Raw genomic sequence first — 22,524 nt, 5'->3', positions numbered from 1 at the left:
GTATCAGTGTGTACCAACTGGTGTTGTGGTGAGGGGTGGGTTCAGCTTCAGTGAATTTTTGTTGAAGACTGTTTTAACCCATTTGCCCATTTCATGATGGGTAATTGACCAGCGCACCTGCCCACACTGTGCTGAGTGTTTCTGACCAAAAGCGGCATGACTCCCATGCCCTGCCCTCCCTGTTCACCCCACGCGACTTTTCTTTTCCCTCGGCTTGTTTCCCTGGATGAAAAAAAGTCCTCCAAGGGAAACATTTTGCTGATGTGGAAAAAGTGAAAGAAAAAATGGCAGAAGCACTAAAAGGCACCGAAATCGAAGAGTTCAAAAACTGTCTTGAGCAGTGGAAAATACATCTCAGTACGTGTATTGCATCAAATGGAGCGAACTTTGAAGGTGACTGAAGTTTAAACATGTAAGAATAAATACACAATTTTTTATAAATAAATTTTGGGGGCAATATTTTTCTTCTTTGAAACCCCCATACCATACCCATAAGAACCGTTTGAAAATGATGAAGGTAATGCTAAAGTAGATGTTTTCTCACCTATACATTTAAGTTTTTCTTGATATCACTAGGAGAGAAATCCAAATGGAGTTGGCTTTCAGGATATCACACTCAGTTTTTTGTCTCCTATCTCAGTGACCGCTCCCTCCTAGTTTGCTTTCCTGGTTCTGCCTTGTCTGTGCAGCCTGCAAACACTGAAGTTCCTCAGGGTTAGTCCTTGAACCAGTCTCTATCTACCTTCCTCTGGCAACTGCATCCACTTTTACAGCTTTAGGTACCATCTGTGTACTGACAACTCCCACATTAATTTCTTCAGCTTGGATTTCTTCACCTATCCCCTGAATTACCCATTTGATATCCCTATTTGGATATCTCATAAGCATCTCAAACCTAACAAGTTTAAAACTGAACTTCTGACCTTCCTCCCAACCTGCTGTTCCCTTGGCCTTCCCTGGCTCAGTAAGTGGTATCTCCATTCTTGCAGATGCTTAGGCCAGAAACCTGTACGTTTATTTCTCTCACATCCCATATTCAGTCAATCAGCCAATCATGTCAACTTTACCTCAAAACATCATTTTTTAGAATATTACCATTTTTAATACCTCCACTCGAGGTCCAGGCCATCATCACCCCTCTCCTAGATCATTGCATTTGTCTTCTAGTTGGTATGCCCTGCCTCCGTGTGTATCCCCTATAGTTTATTTTAACGTAGTGGGCAGAGTGAGCTTGTTGCTCACAACCCTCCTGGGGCTTCCCATAGCATTCAGAGTAAGAGCCAAAGTACCTAGAATGGTGTCAAGACTCTAAAGAAAGGGTTTCCAACCTCAGCACTGTTGACATTTTGGGCCAGATACTTTCCGTTGGTGCTGCCATATGCATTGTAGGATGTTTAGCAGCATCCCTAGTCTCTACCTGCAAAATGCCAATATCACCTCCTCCAGTTGTGACAACCAAAAATGGCTTCAGACATTGCCAAATGTCCCTTGGAGCACAATTTTGCCCTAATCTAGAACCACTGCTCTAAACCTGATCCCCATATTACCACTACCACTTCATCTTCTACCCTTTCTCCCAACACCCTTCACTCACTCCTCTCCAGCCACACTGCCTCCTTATGTCCCTTATGTATCCATATGGCTCACACCCTCACTTCTTTCCCTTCTTTGCTCAAGTATCTTCTCTGTGAGGCCTCCTTTTACTGCCCAATTTACAACTGCCAACACCTATCTTCCATTTCTTGTATACCATTTCTTTTTCTCCTGCTCTGATTTTCTTTTTAATTTTTTAAAAGATTTTATTTATTTATTTTTAGAGAGAGGGTAAGAGAGGGAGAGGAACATCAGTGTATGGTTGCCTCTCATGCACCCCCTACTGGGAACCTGAACCACAACCTAGGCATGTGTCCTGACTGGGAATTGAACCATCAAGCCTTTGGTTCACAGGCCAGTGCTCAAGCCACTGAGCCACAACAGCCAGGGCTCTGCTCTTCTGACTTACTTGTTTATGGTCTCTCTTCCCCAATTAGAATGTAAACTTTGTGGTGTAGGTTTAATTTTCCCTGTTTTGTTCACTGCTATATTTCTAGCATCAAGAACAGTGCATCTGGACAAATAATCAGTGCTCAATTCATATTTATTGAATGAATGAAAACAGTGAATGAAGAAAGGTCTCTGAAGTAATTGAAATATTTAAAAAGTGTTTTGTTTCATCGGTAGCTCAGGAGCTCGTCAGTGACTGGTTAGCCACCAAACTTAAGCAAGAACTAGCAAGTGATGGGGAAGCTGAAGACACTGTGTCAAGTATCCCTCCTGTGTTGGAAGCCAGTGGTCATTTAAAACATGACAACTTTGATGGTAAGAACTGATCTCATTGTTCTAAGCTTTAACATCCAATAAATGTGTCTAAGATGTCTTTTTTTTAAAGATTTTATTTATTTATTTTTAGAGAGAGGGGAAGGGAGGGAGAAAGAGAGGGAGAGAAACATCAACGTGAGAGAGAAAACTCTATTGGATAACTGTCATATGTGCCCCGACCAGGGACTGAACCCGCAACCTAGGCATGTGCCTTGACCCAGAATTGAACTGGCAACCTTTCACTTCCCAGGACAACACCCAACCAACTACCACACTGGTCAGGGCAAGGATGTATTTATTTTCAATTGTTTTGAATAATAAGTATGTTATTTAGCTTTTAAGTGTTTTGCTTATGTTTTTAATTGACTTTAATTTTTCTTGATTCAATTTAAATTATCTATATCCTCAGTAAATGATGTTCTTTAAAATATTCTATGATTTATTATTCTTATGATTATAATAGTAAATAATGCTGTTTAAGAGTGCTTCTCCCTATATGTTGTCAGATGACTATTTACTTTGGACACTGCATTTAAATACTCGTGTATCATTTTGTATTTACAAAATCCTTTATATATCTTTATTAAAAAATTATTCCTTGTACGCCGAGCTAGTGTCAGACAAGTTAAATAGCTAACTTGTGATGATTCCTCAAATGTACCCAGAGACATGAGATTTTCCCCCTGAGCATAACGGAAGGCAGGCTGCCAGTGGTGGCAGCTCCTCATGCATTACTCAGACACCCTTGGTGACTTCACCTGGCAGCGTTCCCTTTGTTCGGGTTCTTAAAGATCAGCAGCTCAGGGATCACAAAGTCACGAGCTCTTAAAGTTAGAGGAATCCTTCAAGATCACCTAGTCTGATCTATTATCTTCACCCTCACACAGAAATCCTTCTACAGCTCACCTAATGTGGGGCGATACAATCTCTGCCCGAACACCTCCCAGGACAGAGAGCCTGCACTTCAGAGGGGCCCCGTCTGCTGTTCTGAGGCTCTACTCTTCATTGCATTTTCTCTTAGGACAGTTAGAATTTTGTCCTCAGAAACTTTTTTTTTACTTCTTTAAATATGTTTTATTGATTCTGCTATTACAGTTGTCCCATCTTTTTCTCCCCTTATTCTCCTCTGTCCTGTACCCCTCCTGCCATCAGCATCCTCCCCCCCTTAGTTTATGTCCATGGGTTGTACACATAAGTTATTTGGCGTCGTCATTTCCCATACTATTCTTAACCTCCCCCTGTCTATTTTGTTCCTACCATTTATGCATCTTATTCCCTGTACCTTTCCCCCCATTCTCTCCCCTCCCCCTGCCTGCTGATAACCCTCCATGTGATCTCTATTTCTGTAAATCTGTTCCTGTTCTAGTTGTTTGCTTAGTTCATTTTTGTTTTTGTTTTTTTAGGTACAGTTGTTGATAGTTTGAATTTGTTGTCATTTTACTGTTCGTGGTCTTTTTTTTAATGCTAATTTTATTTTACTGTTTGTACTTTTGATCATCTTCTTTTTCTTAGGTAAGTCCCTTTAACATTTCATAGAATAAGGGCTTGGTGATGATGAACTCCTTTAACTTGACCTTGTCTGAAAGGCACTTTATCTGCCCTTCCATTCTAAATGATAGCTTTGCTGAACAGAGGAATCTTGGTTGTAGGTCCTTGCCTGTCATGACTTGGAATACTTCTTGCCAGCCCCTTCTTGCCTGTAAGGTTTCTTTTGAGAAATTAGCTGATGGTCTTATGGGAACTCCTTTGTAGGCAACTGTCTCCTTTTCTCTTGCTGCTTTTAAGATTCTTTCCTTCTCTTTAATCTTGGGTAATGTAATTATGATGTGCCTTGGTGTGTGCTGCCTTAGGTCCAAGTGTTTTTGGACTCTCTGAGCTTCCTGGACTTCCTGGAAGTCTATTTCCTTTGCCAGATTGGGGAAGTTCTCCTTCATTATTTCAAAGAAGTTTTCAATTTCTTGCCCTTCCTCTTCTCTTTCTGGTACCCCTATGATTCAAATGTTGGAATGTTTAAAGTTGTTCCAGAGGTTCCTAAGCCTCTCTTCACTTTTTTGGATTCTTGTTTCTTCATTCTGTTCTGATTGAACATTTATTTCTTCCTTCTGCTCCAAAGCATTGATTTGAGTCCCATTTTCCTTCCCTTCACTATTGGTTCCCTGTATACTTTCCTTTATTTCACTTTTCATAGCCTTCACTTTTTCCCTCCATTTTGCAACTGTACTGAACCATTTCTGTGAGCATCCTGATTACCAGTGTTTTGAACTGTGCATCTGATAGGTTGGCTGTCTCTTCATCACTTAGCTATATATTTTTTGGAGCTTTGATCTGTTCTTTCATTTGGGCCATTTTTATTTGTCTCAGCAGGCCTGTTAAGTAGTAAGGGGCAGAGCCTTAGGTATTCACTGGGGTGGGGCAACCCACATTGCTACATGGTGTTGCTGTATGTGGGGGGAGGGGTCTGAGAGGGAACAATGCCACTTGGTCAGTCAGCTCTTGTCCCACTTTTAGTCACTTCCTCCACTACCACAAACAAATTGGGCCCTTGTGATGCTGATTCCCAGGTGGGTGGTTTTGTGTGCATTCTAGGACCTTGTGGGTCTCTCCAACGAACTCTCTGTGAGTCTGGGAGTTTCTCCTGTGGCCTCAACTCCACAGGTTTTTTCAGTCAGAGGTTTTGAGGTCATATTTCCTCACTCTGGAACTGTGGGTTGCTCGGTCTGTCTTGTTCCCCAGTTGTTTCTCCCAGTTTATCTGCACACAAATGTGGGACTTCCCTGTCTGCCAGCTGCCACCTCTCCAACCCTTGCCCACCCTGGTCCTCCAGCCCTCCAGCTGTGCGCGGCCTTGCCGAGAATCTCCGCCCCAGCTGCCCATTTCCACCCCTCCTATAGTGGTCTGCACGAATGTTTGTTCTTTAACTCCTTGGTTGTTGGACTTCCATACAGTTCGACTTTCTGGCAGTCCTCGTTATTTTTTGTTTTTAAATTTGTTGTTGTCCTTTTGGTTGTGTGAGGAGGCACAGTGTATCTATCTATGCCTCCATCTTGGCCGGAAGTTGTCCTCAGTAACTTTTACCCTATAATGCCACAGAAAATAATAATGTATTCCCTCTCTCAAGAACAGTCTTTATGTTTTTGTGGAAGCTGTAATAATATCTGATTCTTCATACACTTCACTGCTCCTAGATTAAATTAACCCCAGTTCTCTCAGCAGTTCTTTATTATCTAATTGTGTCTAGGTCTTATCCCGGTTGCCACCTTCTGAATGTTTTCTAGTTTATTAATGTCATTATTAAAGTGAGTCATTTTAGTACTTCATATTTATTCTGAAGCATATATGAAATGTAGTGAAGCTATTATTTCCTTTTGTATGGTGCTAATAGAGCTAGTTATGTCTCTTTACTTAGGCTGGCTATTACCACCTAGTATCATACCAGACGTCACTCATCTTATGCTTATAGAGTTTTGTTTTGGGGGGTTTTAGTTTAATTTAATTTAGTTTCTTTAGTAAAACATTGAACAAAATTGTTATGTAGCCATAAAAAGGATGTTTACCAAAAATATTAATTAACATGTGATTATCTCAGTAGACATAGGAAAAACACTTTGTCCTGATTAAAAACTCTTAACAAACTAGTAATAGAAGGTTAATTCTTTAACTTAACAAAGGGCATTTACATAAGACATAGAAAACAAATACCAAATGATAAATGTATTTCCTACCTTATCAGGAATTACATTAAATGTAAATGGATTAAACACTCCAATCAAAACACAGATTGGCAAATTGAATTTAAAAACATGACCTACCTATATGTTATCTACAGGAGACACAATTTAGTTTCAAATATATAAAAAGGTTGAAAGTAAAAGGATGGAAAAAGATATACTATGCAAACAGTAACCAGAAAAAGAGCAAGAACAGCTTGCTAATACAAGAAAAACAATAGACTAAGATTAAAAAAAAAAAAGTAGTACTGGAGACAAAGAAGGGCATATGATAATGATCAAAGGGTCAATCCATCAAGAAAACATAAGCATAAACATATGTATATGTAACAAAATAGTCCCAAAATATGTGAAGCAGAAATTGACAAAATTGAAGGGAGAAATAGGTAGTTCAACAATAACAACTAGAGACTTCAATACCCCATTTTATTTTACTTTACTTTTAACATTTTATTTACTTGTTTTTAGAGAAAGGAGAAGGGAGAGAGGAAGAAAGGGAGAGAGAAACATCAGTTGGTTGCCTCTTGCATGACCCCAGCCAAGGACCTGGCCCACAACCCGGGCATGTGCCCTGACCAGGAATCAAACTAGCAACCTTTTGGTTTACAGGATGATGCCCAACCCACTGAGCCACACCAGTCAGGGCCATATCCTATTTTTAATAATGTATGTAACTACACAGTGTACTAAGCTGGACATCAACAAGGAAGATGTTCAATATTGTGAATTGTTAGGATAATACAAGTTAAAACTACCACTTATATTCCTATTAAAATGGTTTAAATTAAAAGACCTTACTAAGTATTGGTAAGGATGTGGAAGAACTGGCACATTCCTATACTGCTAGTGAGAATATAAAATCATATAGCCACTTTGGAAAACAGTTTGGCAGTTTCTTAAAAAGTTTCTCTTCCCAAGAGAAGAGAAAGCACATGTTTATACAAGAACTTGTACATAAATGTTCATAACAACTTTATTTGCAAATAGCCCAAATCTGGAAATAACCCAAATGTTATTTCCAGAGAGGAATGATTATATAAATTGTGGTATACATATACAGTGGAATACTACTCAGCAGTAAAAAGAGATGAACTATTGATACAACATGGGTGAATCTCAAAATAATTATGCTGAGTAAAAGAAGATTGACCCCCCCCAAAAAGTACATAGCATATGATTTAAATGATACAAAATTCTAGGAAACGTAACTAACCTATAGTGACAGAAAGCAGGTCTGTGTTTGCTTGGGATAGGGCAGAGAACTTGGGGAAGAGCGGGAGAAAGAGATACGAATAAGCATGAGGACGTTTTTGAGGCTGACAGACATGTTCATTATCTTGATTGCAGTAATGATTTATTGGTCTATGTTTATGTCAAAACTTATTGTAAACTTTTAAATATTTAGTTTATTTGTTAATTACAACTGCAATTGTCATTTAAAAAAAAAATAGAGCCCTGGCCAGTGTAGCTCAGTTGGTTGGAGCATCATCCCATAGACCAAAAAGTCTCGGGTTTGATCCCCGGTAGGGGCGTATACGGAAAGGAAACCGATCGTTGTTTCTCTTTCTCCACCCACCCCCCAAAAAAACAATAAAAATATGTCCTCAGGTAAGGATTAAAAAAACAAAAATTAACAGAGTCCTTAAAATGTTTAGATCAAAAGAATTTGTGAGGAAGTCTTTAGTGACATGGGTGAGGGCAATTCTTCATGAGTAGAGGTTTTTTCCCTCTTAGTTGCAGTTAATTGCTGAGGACTATACTCATCCAAATGGCATTATCAGTTACTATGTATTGAACACTCACAGTATTGTATTTTTATTGTACCAGGATTGTTTATATAAATATGGAAATTATATTAACATTTTTAAATTTAAAAAAATTTTTTCTTTTTTTGTCATTTTTCTGTTTCCCCCAGATTTCTGTGGCTATTTGGAGGAAGAAGAGGAAAGTACCACCGTTCAAAAATTTGTAGACCATCTGCTCCATAAAGATGTGGTGGATTCTGGAATGTTGGAAGATCTTGGAATGAATGGAAAGCAAGACAAGAAGCAGCAGAAGGATCCTCGTCTTACCATGGAGATAAGACATAAGCAGGTGGGAGGGAAAAACAAAATTAAAATGGATAACAGGAAGCAATCTTTGTATAACACATTTAATAAGCTTAAATAAAGACTGAGGATTTATTATGAAAAAGGGTGCCATCTGTGGTTCAGTTAGAACGAATAAAATAAAAGAACTTCAGAAGAAAAGTAATGCTCATAAACTGAGGATAGGAAACTATTTAAGAAACCTCCAAAAAAGGAATAATTGAATTTGACCAATAGAACAGTGGGCTGAACTTTATTAGTTTGGATGTGGTACTTCCTGTTATAAGTATGTAGATTGGGTTTTGCTTGAATTTGGTTTTTGAATTGAGACATCGGTATATTAATATCATGAATATTCTGGTGAATGTTATAATGATAATTCTTTTCTAGACAAGTGAAAAAAATTCACTCATTCTGTGATTATAATTTGAAAGGGAGGACAAATCTGAATTAAATCTCGTTCAGCTGTTTTGAATTAGAACATCATATGGAAACTTTCTTTTCTCTGAAGGGAATAGTAGGTTATAGGAAAAAGATCCATCTCCACACTTTGCAGAGAAGCTTCAGGGACTCAGAAGGACCATATCTTTGCTACATGTCCGTAGCCAAGACTAACCCAGAATTCATGTCTACACGCGGGTGCTGTCTTTCATAACACTGAACTTCTGATTGCTTTAAACGATAAGGTGTGCCTGCCTAATCAGGACTGGGGATGTTAGAAAAACTGCATAGAAGTACATCCTGGTTTGGATTTGTAACAAGGAGGAAAGATATGTCAATAAGAGATAGCCATTACCTAGAAGTCATATATCTGGAGGGTAACATATGAGTAAAGTCAAGCGAAGCAGTAGGGAAAGGACCACTCCTTAATTTATCAATAGTCAAGCCTCAGCAGGGGTGTCCAACCTTTTGGTGTATCTGCTCCACACTGGAAAAACAAGAGTTGTCTTGGGCCACATGTTAAATACACTGCAACACGTGACCACAAAAAAATATCCTTATGTCCTGAGTAAATTTAGAATTTTTTGTTGGGCTGCATTCACAGCCATCCTGGGCTGCATGCAGCCCACGGGCTGCAGGTTGGACACCCCTGCGAATTAGTAGATTTTTTAAAATTACTGGGCTTATTCAGAAATATCTGTGAGGTTCATGGTTTTGATTTTCAAATTTGACCCAGAATCATTAATATATTTAAATAGTGATAGAAATGAATAAAGGATTGTGGTGTTCCTTAAGGCAATACAGATGCTCCTTGACTTATGATGGGGTGACACCTGAATATATCCACTGTAAACTGAAAATACAGTGAGTCAAAACCGCACTTACGTTTTTTGCCGTGTATAATGCGCTGCTGTGGATAGTACGCACCCATGTTTTTGGCCCAAAGTTTCAAGGGAAAAAATCTTTTTTTTTTTTAATTTTTAATTCAATTATTTATTTATTTATATTTACAAACAAAATCAATCAACGTATTCCAGGGTATTATTTTGCATACGAATATTGTTATTGCTCTCTAGTGTTACACTTTTAATGCATAAGCATAAATAAAAGTAAAAACATTTATATAGATATGGAATTAGTACTACCCATGTATAATGCACATCCTTATTTTTCCCTCAAAAATTTGGTCAAAAAAGTACGCCTTGTACACAGCAGATTACAGTTACGCACTTACTGCCCAGCCTACCTTAAACTCACTGAGGACATTTACATGAGCTTCCAGGTGGGCAAAATAATCTCACTGCTGCTGCCCAGCGTTACAAGAAAGTGTTATATCACGTATCCCTAGCCCAGAAAAAGATCAAAATTCAGAATTTGAAGTATGGTTTCTACTGAAGACATACTGCTTTTGTACCATTGTAAAGTCAAAAAATTGTAAGTCAAGCAGTCCTAAGTTGGGGACCACCTGTAAATCACCATTCTACCCTTCACTGTGTAGCCTCCCCAAAATATTATTTTTAAAAACATTATAATTAGTATGCAGACATGGTATAAATAAATAGTAGTAATGTATATTTTGAAAAATGTTATGGGTGGGAAATCATCACTAAATAAGAATTCAGAACTTGGCAGCTGACCCATTAGATTTTCAACTTTGCCGTGGTGCAGATAATTCCCCAACTGTTTGAGAGTCATGTTATCTAACTTCACTTACAATTTTGTATTGGCCCTTACCCAGTAAAGTGAATTCCCTCTCTTCTTCTGATAAACAGTGGGGTCTGGAGCAGAATGGGTATATTCTGAACTTCGAAATATGTTCATTGATTTTGCAAATCTCTCTTCTACTTGAAAAGCTGCATTTTACTCTTGTATTCTCCTTAAGGTAAAAGAAAATCGCTTAAGACGGGAGAAAGAATTGGAGCGCCAGAGAATTGAAAAGACCCTGAAAAAATCGGCCTTCTTAGAGGCTCAGTATCTGGTACAAGAAGAGAAGAAAAGGAAGGCTCTGGAGGCCAAGAAAGAGGAGGAGGAGATTCAAAGGGAGATGGTAAAGCTGCGGAGACAGATAATTGAGAGGAGGCGCACTGTGGAAGAAGCTTGGAAAATGTAAGTCCGCTGTGATGAGCAGTGTCGCGTTTGTTTTTGTTAAAGCAGTCATTTTGGAAGTACTCGAAAGTTTTTTTAAATGACAAACATTAAAATTACAAAACACAACAGAGAAATCACCCACTATTCCACCATCTTAGCAAATTAACTCTTTTCCCTCTTCCATTTGTCTTCTTGGTCTTTATCCCTTTACATACTTAATTGCAACTATAAAGTACATTTAATTTGTTATCTGGTGGTTGTAATTATCACACTAACTGGAGTCCTGAGGTCTGTACGTTACTCCTTTGAGTTTCTATACCATAATTTATGTAATAATCTCCCCACCTTATATTGGTAAGCATTACAGCTATTGCAGACTTTTTCACCAATAGTGCACTGAGCATCCTTAAGCGAAGAACTTTTTTATTCTTTTGAATTATATTCTTAGGATTGTAATTACTGAGTTAAATGGATTAGACTTATTTCCATTACTATTGCTGGCAGTGGGCTAGTTTACCACAGTTTTCTTAGCATTGAGGAGCATCATCATTTTCAATACATTAGCACTTGTAATAGGTATTATATTGGCTAGTTTGCATCTCTTAGGTTACCTGAACATTTTGAAGGTTTACCATGTTCCCTTATGCACGTTCACTAATTGTGCCTCATTCTATTGTGAATGGCGGCAGTGTAGTGTCTTCTGACAATCATAGGGAGGGTCTCCATTGCCAGGCTGCTGCTGGTAAAGAAAAGGAATATCTGACATAAGAGGAAAATCAAAATAGTTCTCACAGGATGTGGTACTATTATGTATCCTCATGAAGAAAATGAGCTTCATAAAGGAAATAACATGTATTTATTCAGAGACACAGCACTGACGCATGAACTGCAAAGGCCTTGGAACAGTGTGCCTGCAGTGACTGACTGCTCAAACAGAGAGGCCAGAAAGACCTATTAGACAACCGTTTCCACGCCCATCAGCCCACACAGCTTTCCCCTCTGTGCTCTTGATTGCTCTCATTCTACCCAATTTAAAACAGCTCTGCAGTGGGCTTGTGCTTCACTTTCAAGTGCTAGGCTCAGGCCTCCTCCAGACGCCATTCCTCTTAGAGAGCAATCACCAGTGTTTTAGTGAGTTCTTGCTAAGGTCAACCATGCTTTTCCCATTGCTCTTAAGCCCTGAGAAATCTAGGCTGACCTGAAATAAATTGTGAAGCGAATAATATTTGTTGGTATCAGGGAGCTCTGCTCCAGTGGGCACTCAGCAAATGATGACTCACCAGTCATTTCTTTTAAAAGTTAGAATTTTATCCATGGTTACAGTGAAACAGATATTGTGCTATTCTTCTGGTGGATGAACTGATTTAAACATTCCAGAAAGCAATTTGGCAATAAACACAAGAGCCATAAAAATGTTAGTATCACTTGACCTGGGAATTTCCACTCCTAGGGAAACTGCCCTAAGAAAATGATGAGAAATCCAGACAAAGATTTGTGCACAGAGATAATTAAAGTAATATTAATTATGATAACAGGCATTAATAAATAGTGGAGAAATTAATAAACAGCGACTCTCTAGTGAAACAGCGCTGGCATGTTATCAGTGTTTTAGTCTGTGTGGAAATATGGATAGCTTTTATCTCCCTCCAGTTTTTTACAATGAGCAGATAATACTTGTCTACTTTTCAGAGCACATTATAACAATTTCATTTCATTTCATCCATATCTTATTTTTAAAAAGAAATAAATTAAGGCTCAAAAAATCACCATACCATATAGTTTTGGGGGGTTTTTTGAAGATTTTATTTATTTATTTTTAGAGAGGGGAAGGAAGGGAGAAAGAGAGGGAGAAAGAGAGGGAGAGAAACATCAATGTGTGGTTGACTCTTGAACGCCCCCTACTGGAGACCTGGCCCACAACCCAGGTATGTGCCCTGACTGGGAAACAAGCTAGTGACCCTTTGGTTCTCTCAGGCCTGCACTCAATCCACTGAGCCATACCAGCCAGGGCTCTAGCATGTAGTTTTAAAGACAGATGTAAATCTGTATCTTCTGATGGAAAATTTAGTGTTCATTCCACAATGGTCTGTAATTACTCATTGTTAAGTCTATTGCTTATGTATGTATTTTTATATTGTTATAAATAGAGAAAAGAAAAAGCAAGAAGAAACTTCTCCAAAACTTCCAGAAAAAGGCATGTTTCAACATGTTCATGTTCTTCAGGAGGAAGAAAAATTGGCAAAAGAAAGAAAGAAGAAACTGAAAGAGTTATTAATTCAAACTTATAAGGAAAATCACCAGGTGGGACTTGTAATGTTTTTTTGTTCATCATTCTGTAGCATGAATGACAAAGGACTCCATCAGCGATGGGGCAAAATAACACTAAGCCCAACTGAGTAATTTTTTCAGAGAGCTACTCGTATTTGATGGTAGCATTTTGGACTGATGGTCAAGAGGTCATAATTATTCAGATATAAAATAGCAAGAATTTGGTCAGAGTTTTGTCTTTAGGAATAAAGAGGAAAGTGTGGTGGGAGGAAATATTAAGAACTGGGATTAACATTTTGAGAAAGATTGGCAAATAGTCTTAGAACCTGCGTTCTTCACGAAGTTAGTTCCTCCTACTGCAGTAAGTGTGCAGATTTCTGAGAGTCAGTGGGAAGGGAAATTAGTACTCGGGGGGCCATGTTGAGAAGGCATAAGGAGAAAGTGCCCTGATGAGAGACCCAACCAGTGAGAGATGAATAAGACTTGTGTTCCCAATAAAATTAACTTTTAAATTTTATCAAAGTCCACTGTACAAGAAGAAATAATGTATGTTTTAGATAGAAGTGCTAGGTATGAATTTAAGACACATAAGAGTTTTACAAATTGAGTGCCCTACTAAAACAGATTACTTGACTTTAAAAGGCGAAAGATTTGTGCGTTCTGAAGAGAAACCAGAGTATGAGATTACTCGACTTTAAAAGGACCAGCCAATGTATTTTAAAATGAAAGATTATGAATTAATTACTTCCATTTTGCCACAGATTCTGTTTGATTTGAAGCTATGCTTTATTGTTTTTAAGTTTTTATTTTGAAGTAATTTTAGATATACAGAATGTTGCAAAAATAGTGCACAGAGTTCCTGAATACCCTTCACCCAGCTTTCCCCAATGTTAGTATCTTACATAAACATAGTATAATTATCAAAACTAGGAAATTAACATTGGTATAATACTATTAAATATCATTAACTAAACTGTAGCTTTTACTAGAATGTTATCAGTTTTTCTGCTAAGGTCCTTTTTCTGTTCCAGGACTCAGTCCACACTTTCCTGTTGCCGGTAGTCGTTCTGTCTCCTTAGTCTCCTCCCAGTACCTGTCTTTCCCTGTCTTTTAAGATCTTGGCAGTTTTGAAAAGTGCTAGTCAGGTATTTTGTAGAATATCTCTTAGTTTTGGTTTTCTGATGTTTCCTTCTGTTTAGATTGAGATTATACATTTTTGGTAAGAATGCTACAAAAAGTGAGGCTCTGCCCTTCTCAGCATATCATATCAGGGATACATAGCATCAATAGAGCTTATTACTGTTGATATTAACCTTGTCTGATGAGCTTCCCCACTTTAAAGTTACTGTTTCCCCTTTGTAACTCATAAGTGTCTTAGAGGAAATATTGTGAAACTATGCAACTATTTTGCTTGTCCTTAAACTTTAACCTGTTAATTTTAGTATCCATTGGTGGAGCTTGCCTGTAACAGTTATATAGTGAGGTGTTTGTCTAATGACAATTTTATACTTATTTATTCTCCATTTATTTATTGAAATTCTTTTAAAAGGAAAAACTCTCCCTTCTCCCCCATTTATTTATTTATTCATTTATTCAATTATTTATTTGTATCAGCATCGGTTCGTGGATATTTATTTTATTCTGTGGGTTATAACCTAATATTATGGCTGTTTTTACTTTGTCACTCAAATTGTTCTAACTTTAGCTATTAGGGAATATTTTAGGTTGACTCTTTTGCCCTTTCCAAATGCTTTTTGGGGCACTCCCTTTCTTTCTTTCACCACAAGATACTTCAGGCTCATCTCGTATTTCTCCTGCCCTGACCCTGGAATCAACTACTTTTATGTGGAACCCCCGGTTCCTTTTATTGGAAAATAATTTTTAGAAACCAAGACCTTGGAACTAGTTGTGTTCACTGCTCCTGGACTGTCATTGTTTCTGGGCCCTCTCAGCAGACAGGACTGGGAAATATAATATATATACATATACTAACCCACACACACACATGTTATATTTATTTCTGTGTCTATCAGCGTGTGTATTAAAATCCATGAGTTCATGCTAACACATCCACTTCCAGTGCAACAACACAGGGGTCCTGTCCTTCCTCCTCCTCCCTTATTTGTACGCTATTTCTGTATCTGTATGTATTTTAATCGTGAGTTTATAATGATAGCTTCTGCCCTACCCCAGTACCACAGGTTTCAGCTTAGCTTCTCCTTCTTGCTTGTCTATAACTTCTTTCTTGGACAGTGAGAAACCTGAAGCTTATTATCTAGAATATATTTACTTATTTGTTTATTTAGTATATTATAGTTTCAGAATTCCTAATCCATATAGCTATGGAAACAAATTTACTAACTAGAGTATAATATTTGTACAGTTATTTTTATTTTTAGCCATATTAGCCAAAATATTGTTTTTCAAAGTTACTTATGTTAGTTCTTTCCTTCTCTCCCCTTCAGTGGGATTATCGTCCGTGCCTCTAACTTAGATTTCCATGGTGCATGTGGGTGTAGCTGAGACACAGGAAAAATCTACCTGCCATACTTCTCAGGCTTTTACATTGACTTGGCTAGAGACAGCATGGTCCTCTGGTAAATGTCACCAGAGTAGCAGGCCCTCTGGGATCCTCTTGGTCCCAGTCCACATTCCTAGCCTGGTTCTAAAGGAGCCTGAGGATGCCCTTGGGTACTGAAACAGCTTAAATACTCAGCAGCTTAAATATGACCACAGGATTAAAGGGGGGAAATGCCTAGCTGGCTTTGCAGTGAGCAGCTAAACAACAGGAAGCTCTTGTCAGCACCTCAGAACGTTCACTGGCGCAAACCCAGCAGCTGGCTCTATGGAGTGTTTGCAGGAAAACTGAATGTTTGTAGGAGTTGCTCGACCTCGGGCTCCTTTAATTTCTGTACTTTTTTGTGCTTTGACTCTGGATTGTATTTGTTCCTCCAAATAATCTCTTAACATCACATTAGGACCACATTATTTAATGGAAGACTTTCTGAGAGAAACAGAGCAGGCTCTCATTAAAGCACAAGTTCAGGTACAGCACTGTTCATACATCTTTCCCACACATTTCATTTCTAGTCTCTTTGTTTTATCAAAAAACCTATTTTTTAATAGAAATTTCCTACTTCTAGCCTATCTTATTTTTTCTTTGATCTTGCAGTGAAATCTCTTGGGGAAATTCAGCAATCCACATGTCATTGCTAATTAGCAGAAACAAGGGATTAACAATGAAATTCTTATACCATTTGGAAAACAGCCTTCATAATTTTGCACCCTGTTCCGAAATACATTTCATGTTTTCTTAATGAGATAAGAAAGCCTGTGATCTTTTCTGCTTGTGAAAGTTGGAACCGTGAAAGATGGGTTGCCACTAACCTAAATCTTTAGCCTATAGGGGAACCAAAATTGCTTATTTGGTTGGGTTTTTTCTGTTAGAGAGTAAGGTAGTAATGACCCAAAGAACTCATTGTTACTGTTATGTTTGTGACATTGTGCCTTCCAAAAGAACACCCCAAACTAAACCAAGGGATCATGGGTATATATGGAAAACAAGCCTGGATTTTTCTGTGACAAGATGATGAAAACTGGGTAAGTTCCTCATTTATATACCATGATTCCTTCCCAAAGACCTTAGTTTTACCAGGACTGCCCACACACTGCCGAAACAAACCCATTTCTGAACTGAAACACAACAACGAAGCTCTCAGCAACGTTGTCTGTTTAGGGAAAGAAATGAAGGAAATGCTGCTTTGCAAATAAAATTGCAGGAAAGTGAAATGTCAGGCACATAGGTGGAGAATATTGGGATTCGTGTAACTCTCCTCTAGGTTTATTGCCAAGAACCATGTGTGGTGTACAATTTAGTATTTACAGCATTATTACATGTTACTTAATATAGCCAACTCTGGAAAATTTTCAGGTAAAATTTTAGGATTGGTAAGGAGGTTGTTTGTTGTGTTACTATATTCTTCCTTACCCTCACCCTACAAGTAACCCGGGTTTCTTATTCTAACAGCAGGGACAGTGAGGACCAAGTTACCAAACCGTTGCACTGGTGTTTTGCTTTTCAAACATAAAGCCTTTCTTTGATCCCACAGGTTCCATTTATGTGTATATGATTCTTTTTCCTTTGGAAAAAAAACTAATTAAATTCTGCTTTTAAAAAACTAAGACAAGAACCTTTGGAATAAATAAAGTCTAGTCTCTAAACTTGCACAGAGTAGAATATCTTTTTCCCCTAAACACTAGATGTTTCAGGTGAATATTATAAGGATCTTGAGAACCATATGGGAGAGAAACAAATGTAACCCATCATTGTCTTATTGTTAGACTCCCGTGGAGGTGAATCAGGCGTTTGTCTAATGTATTCTGAGGTAGGCTGTACTTTTGGCATAGTTTGTGTGTGTGCGCGGCTAGGCGTGGGGAAAGTGGGCAGGGAGTGGGGATTTGTAGAGTGGAGTGGAGAAGGTCTAGAAGGGGAAGAAAAGAAAGGAAAGAGAAGGTGATGGGAAGTGGTAGGTCTGCCTTTCCTCTTAAAACAAGATGAAGTCATGAAAACTGGTCCAGGCTATGACGGGAAAGGAGCCCCAGCTTAACGAATAGTCAGGTTATAGCTATGTTATGGTCATTCTGCCTTAAAAGATCCCAGAGAGATTTACTGGTTAGGAATTTACTGTATGGTGAGATTAAGCAAGAGTGAAGCAGAACTAGCTAATTACAGCAGTGTTATTGATTAAAACTTCTTAACAGCATTAAGAAGAATTTACAAAATGTCCTTATATTAGCAATACATATTGCCGCTTCTGTGGGTGAAATGATACAATGTCTGATGCCTGGGATTTATTTTTAAATACTTGAGGAAAAAAAAGTAGGTGGAGGAGAGGTGAAACAAGAGTACTAAATGTTGATAATATTTGAAGCTGAGTGAGGGGTTTATTCTTCTGTTCTACTTTTGGATGTGTTTGTTAAATTTCTGTAATTAACATTTTTTAAGTTTAAAAAAGAAAAATAATTTAAATACCAGACTAAAACAAGCATCACATCTTCCAGGATATAACAAAAGTAGCCCTTTGTCTATAGCCAATAGACATAGGTAGCATTTCACCCAGCAGTGGTTGTCAAAGTTTATGCCTCTAGGCTTTTCCACGGAACTCAATAGCATCAAGTCTTAGCACTGCGTGCTGGGAGTTGAATGTATTTTTCCCTAATGTGATTAGTTATAGGAACATATGTGGTTGGAGTTAGGGGACACAATGGTTTCCTCTGTTTTCTTTTGAAAATTATAAAAATCAGGAGTAGGATGGTTCACAAGGTAGCGCTTTTCAGTGCTACTCCTTCCCAGGGTATTTTTTCTGCCAATACATAGGTCCTCCCCTCTCCAACCCCCAGACACTTCATGTGGTCTGTGGGGTCTTTGCTCAGCTACAATAGTTCCCAAAAGGAAAAGAAGTTGGGGGTTGCTTCCTTATGTAGCAATCTAATGCCGGTTCCTTGATTCATACCATGGCCAACTCCCCTAGACCACTAGTTGCTCCAGTTATTTCCATTGACAGAGATAAATTGTGAACTTGTTGACATTTGTGTCCTCTTTAGAATTCATTGTTTATTTTTCCATGGCAGAGAATTTTCTAGCAATTATCACTGAGCTTTCTGACAAAAGGGAAATAGCGGAGGAATTTTGATGAGTTACCCACTTCATTAATCAGAACAAGCGTCTCTAGTGACAGGGTTAGAATTACAATGAAGATTAGATAGCAAATTGCTGTTCCACCTAAAGTCAATCATTCCCAGTGACAGCAGTGTGATTACACTTCAGGCAAGAGCTTTCTTGCCGAAACAATGAGGGCAACTCCAGTGCAGGTAATACATTTGGCAGGGAGAACTGTCATTTCTTCTCCTTGGTGGAATCTTTAATGATCTGATGATGCCTTGTGGAAAATTCTGAGAGGAGAAAAGCATTTCACTTAAAAAGTTTCAAAATTTCACTTTGTAGTATTTTATTATCAAAATTATAGATGTGTACTTAGGAACAGTCCTTCCCACAGTGATTTTCAGTATTTTATTGACCTGAATCAAGCCTTAATTATCACAACAACTGTGGAAAAAGATGTGAAAGTTAGTAAAAGAATGCATGACTATATAGAGGTGGGTAAAAATAGTTTTACAATTGTGAGTACATGAAACACAGAGTTTATTCTTATATGATTACTTATTAATTATATTATTATTATCAACCTACTTTTGCCCACCCCTATATTTGCAAATCTATCAGAAATAAAAAACATGGTACAGAAATAACTGCACTAGGTAAGAAATGGAGTCTGAACTAGGTCAGCCTGGCTGTTTGGCTAAGTTAAAACACTAAGTTCCAGCTTAAACAGACTGTATTCCTCTTCCAACCCAGTTGTGGTTTTAAATAATAGTTCTGTTTCAAAGAGCTGAGATATAAAGCACTATTGTAGTTCCAGAGTGTAGAGCTGAAGAGGAGAAGCAGTCCTGGGAGCAGCAGGAACTCGGCTGGGTAATAGAGAGGATATAGATAATGACTATGCAAGCGTGCCACTTCTCGTCCCTTCTACGTAAATCAGAGTGCTTTCATCTCCCAGAGAAGTCAGAGTGTTTTCCTTTCCCAAATATTTTTCTCTAAGCACATTTGTGGGACTCCTGTTTGCCTGAATAATGTGTGCTGTAAATCAAGAATATCTAAGTGGCTATTCTTGATTCATACTTCTATTTTTTAATTAAAATTTTAATGAGATTGCTTTTTTTTTGAGTAAGCAGGGAAAAAAACAATAGCAAGCTAATTTTGAGAAAGCTGCCATTTACAACAATATGGATGGATCTTAAGAATGTCATGTTAAGTGAAGTAAGTCAGACAGAAAAGGTTAAGAACCATATAATTTCACTCATGTGTGGCATATAAAACTGAAAGCTACAAGTGAACAAAGAAAGGAAAACAACAAACAAAAACATAGACACAGACAAAACAGTATGATGGTTACCAGAGGGAAGCGGGTGGGAGGTAGCAAAGGGTAAAGGGGGTCAAACGTATGGTGATGGAAGAAGATTTCAGTTTGGGTGGTGGGCACACAATGCAATATACAGACGATGTATCATAGAATTATGCACTAAAAACCTATATAATCTTATGAACCAATGTCACCCCAATAAAATTAATTTTAAAAGGTGGGGACAACATTAGCCTTCGGGGTTAGAATGGAAGGCAATTGCTGCATGAGTTTGTCACTTTGCCGATATCAACTTCTGTGTAGTGAGACTGAATTATAGACCTTTAAAACTGATCGTTTTTGACTTCTGGCCAAGATGGAGGCATAGGTAGATGCACTTTGCCTCCTTGCACAATCAAGAGAAGGACAACATCAAATTTAAAAACAAAAAACAACCAGAACTGCCAGAAAATCAAACTGTATGGAAGTCGACAACCAAGGAGTTAAAGAAGAAACATTCATCCAGAACGGTAGGAGGGGCAGAGACAAACAGCAAGGGTGGAGAAGACTAGCAGCAAGGTGGCAGCTGGAGGACGGAGGCAGACAAGGCGACAGCTGGAGGACCAGGTGGTCCCACATTTGTGTGTGGGATAAACAGGGAGGAACAACTGAAGAACAAGACATACCAAGCAACCCAGGGTTCCAGCACAAAGCCTAAAACCTATGGGGGTTGAGGCCACAGGAGAAACTCCCAGCCTCACAGGAGAGTTCACTGGAGAGGCCCACAGGGTCCTAGAATGTACACAAACCAACCCACCCAGGAATCAGCAACAGAAGGGCCCAATTTGCTTGTGGGTGGTGAAGGAAGTGACTGAAAGCTGACAGAGAGCTGAACAAGCTTCATTGTTTCCTCTCTGACCCCTCCCCCATGTACAGTGCCACAATACAGCCTGGTGGGTTGCCCCACCCTGGCGAACACCTAAGGCACTTCCCCTTACTATGTAAAAGACATGCTGAGACCCAAAAAAAAAAATATGGCCCAGATGAAAACAGATCAAAGCCCCAGAAAAAATACAGCTAAGCAACAAAGAGATAGCCAACCTATCATATGCACAGTTCAAAACACTGGTAATCAGGATGCTCACAGAAATGGTTGAGTATGGCCCCAAAATAGAGGAAAATGTAAAGGCTATGAAAAGTGAAATACAGAAAAATATACAGGGAACCAACAGAGATGGGAAGGAAACTGGGACTCAAATCAATGCTTTGGAACAGAATGAAGAAGTAAATGTTCAACCAGAACAGAATGAAGAAACAAGAATCCAAAAAAGTGAAGAGAGGCTTAGGAACCTCTGGGACAACTTTAAACATTCCAACATTTGAATCATAGGGGTGCCAGAAAGAGAAGAGGAAGGGCAAGAAATTGAAAACTTCTTTGAAATAATGAAGGAGAACTTCCCCAATCTGGCAAAGGAAATAGACTTCCAGGAAGTCCAGGAAGCTCAGAGAGTCCAAAAACACTTGGACCTAAGGCAGCACACACCAAGGCACATCATAATTACATTACCCAAGATTAAAGAGAAGGAAAGAATCTTAAAAGCAGCAAGAGAAAAGGAGACAGTTGCCTACAAAGGAGTTCCCATAAGACCATCAGCTGATTTCTCAAAAGAAACCTTACAGGCAAGAAGGGGCTGGAAAGAAGTATTCCAAGTCATGACAGGCAAGGACCTGCATCCAAGATTGCTCTATCCAGCAAAGCTATCATTTAGAATGGAAGGGCAGATAAAGTGCCTTTCAGACAAGGTCAAGTTAAAGGAGTTCATCATCACCAAGCCCTTATTCTATGAAATGTTAAAGGGACTTACCTAAGAAAAAGAAGATGATCAAAAGTACAAACAGTAAAATAAAATTAGCATTAAAAAAAACCACGAACAGTAAAATGACAACAAATTCAAACTATCAACAACTGTACCTACAAAAACAAAAACAAAAATGAACTAAGCAAACAACTAGAACAGGAACAGATTCACAGAAATAGAGATCACATGGAGGGTTATCAGCAGGGAGAGAGAATTGGGGAAAGGTATAGGGAATAAGAAGCATAAATGGTAGGTACTAAATAGACAGGGGGAGGTTAAGAATAGTATGGGAAATGGAGAAGCCAAAGAACTTATATGTATGACCCATGGACATGAACTAAGGGGGAGAATGCTGGTGGGAGGGGGAAACAGGGTGGAGGGGAATAGAGGGGAGAAAAAAATGGGACAACTGTAATAGCATGAACAATAAAATATATTTTAAAAAACTGATCATTTTGCCCTCAAAATCTAAAGTTAAGTATTTTTCAAGAAATGTATTAACAGAATTTATGAACTCAAATTTTCCCCCTATATGTTCTAGCAGTGCTTTTCTACCCATAGCAAGTTTTATATTGAGTTCTTTCTCTTTCGGTATAAAAAAAAACAAAGAATGTGCCTTCCTTTTGAAGGGAGACTTTTTGCCTAAGAGACTAGGGTCATCGGGATGCTGGAATGTTCCAGTTTTAGCCTTAGGTGCACCACTAACTTTTTACTTTGTGAATTCAGTTGTTAACTC

At 38.4% G+C, this 22,524-nt stretch overlaps 1 protein-coding gene across 3 annotated transcripts in view; it reads left to right on the top strand.

Annotated features, from left to right (window-relative positions):
- The window catches only part of CCDC191 (coiled-coil domain containing 191), a 77,961-nt gene that overhangs the window by 13,167 nt on the left and 42,270 nt on the right, over positions 1-22,524 (top strand). For 2 of the 3 annotated variants that reach the window (XM_053918368.2, XM_024577913.4), the window contains exons 4-7: positions 2,221-2,358; positions 8,002-8,180; positions 10,497-10,720; positions 12,850-13,003. In XM_053918368.2, the coding sequence (XP_053774343.1) occupies positions 2,221-2,358; positions 8,002-8,180; positions 10,497-10,720; positions 12,850-13,003 (695 nt within the window). The remainder of the gene's footprint in view (positions 1-2,220; positions 2,359-8,001; positions 8,181-10,496; positions 10,721-12,849; positions 13,004-22,524) is intronic. The other variant, XM_045185850.3, reaches the window with a different exon arrangement.

Source organism: Desmodus rotundus, chromosome 2 (assembly GCF_022682495.2).
Source record: "Desmodus rotundus isolate HL8 chromosome 2, HLdesRot8A.1, whole genome shotgun sequence".
Lineage (NCBI taxonomy): Eukaryota > Metazoa > Chordata > Mammalia > Chiroptera > Phyllostomidae > Desmodus > Desmodus rotundus.
The sequence above is the reverse complement of the archived record's forward strand: the minus strand, read 5'-3'. Positions and strand labels throughout refer to the sequence as shown.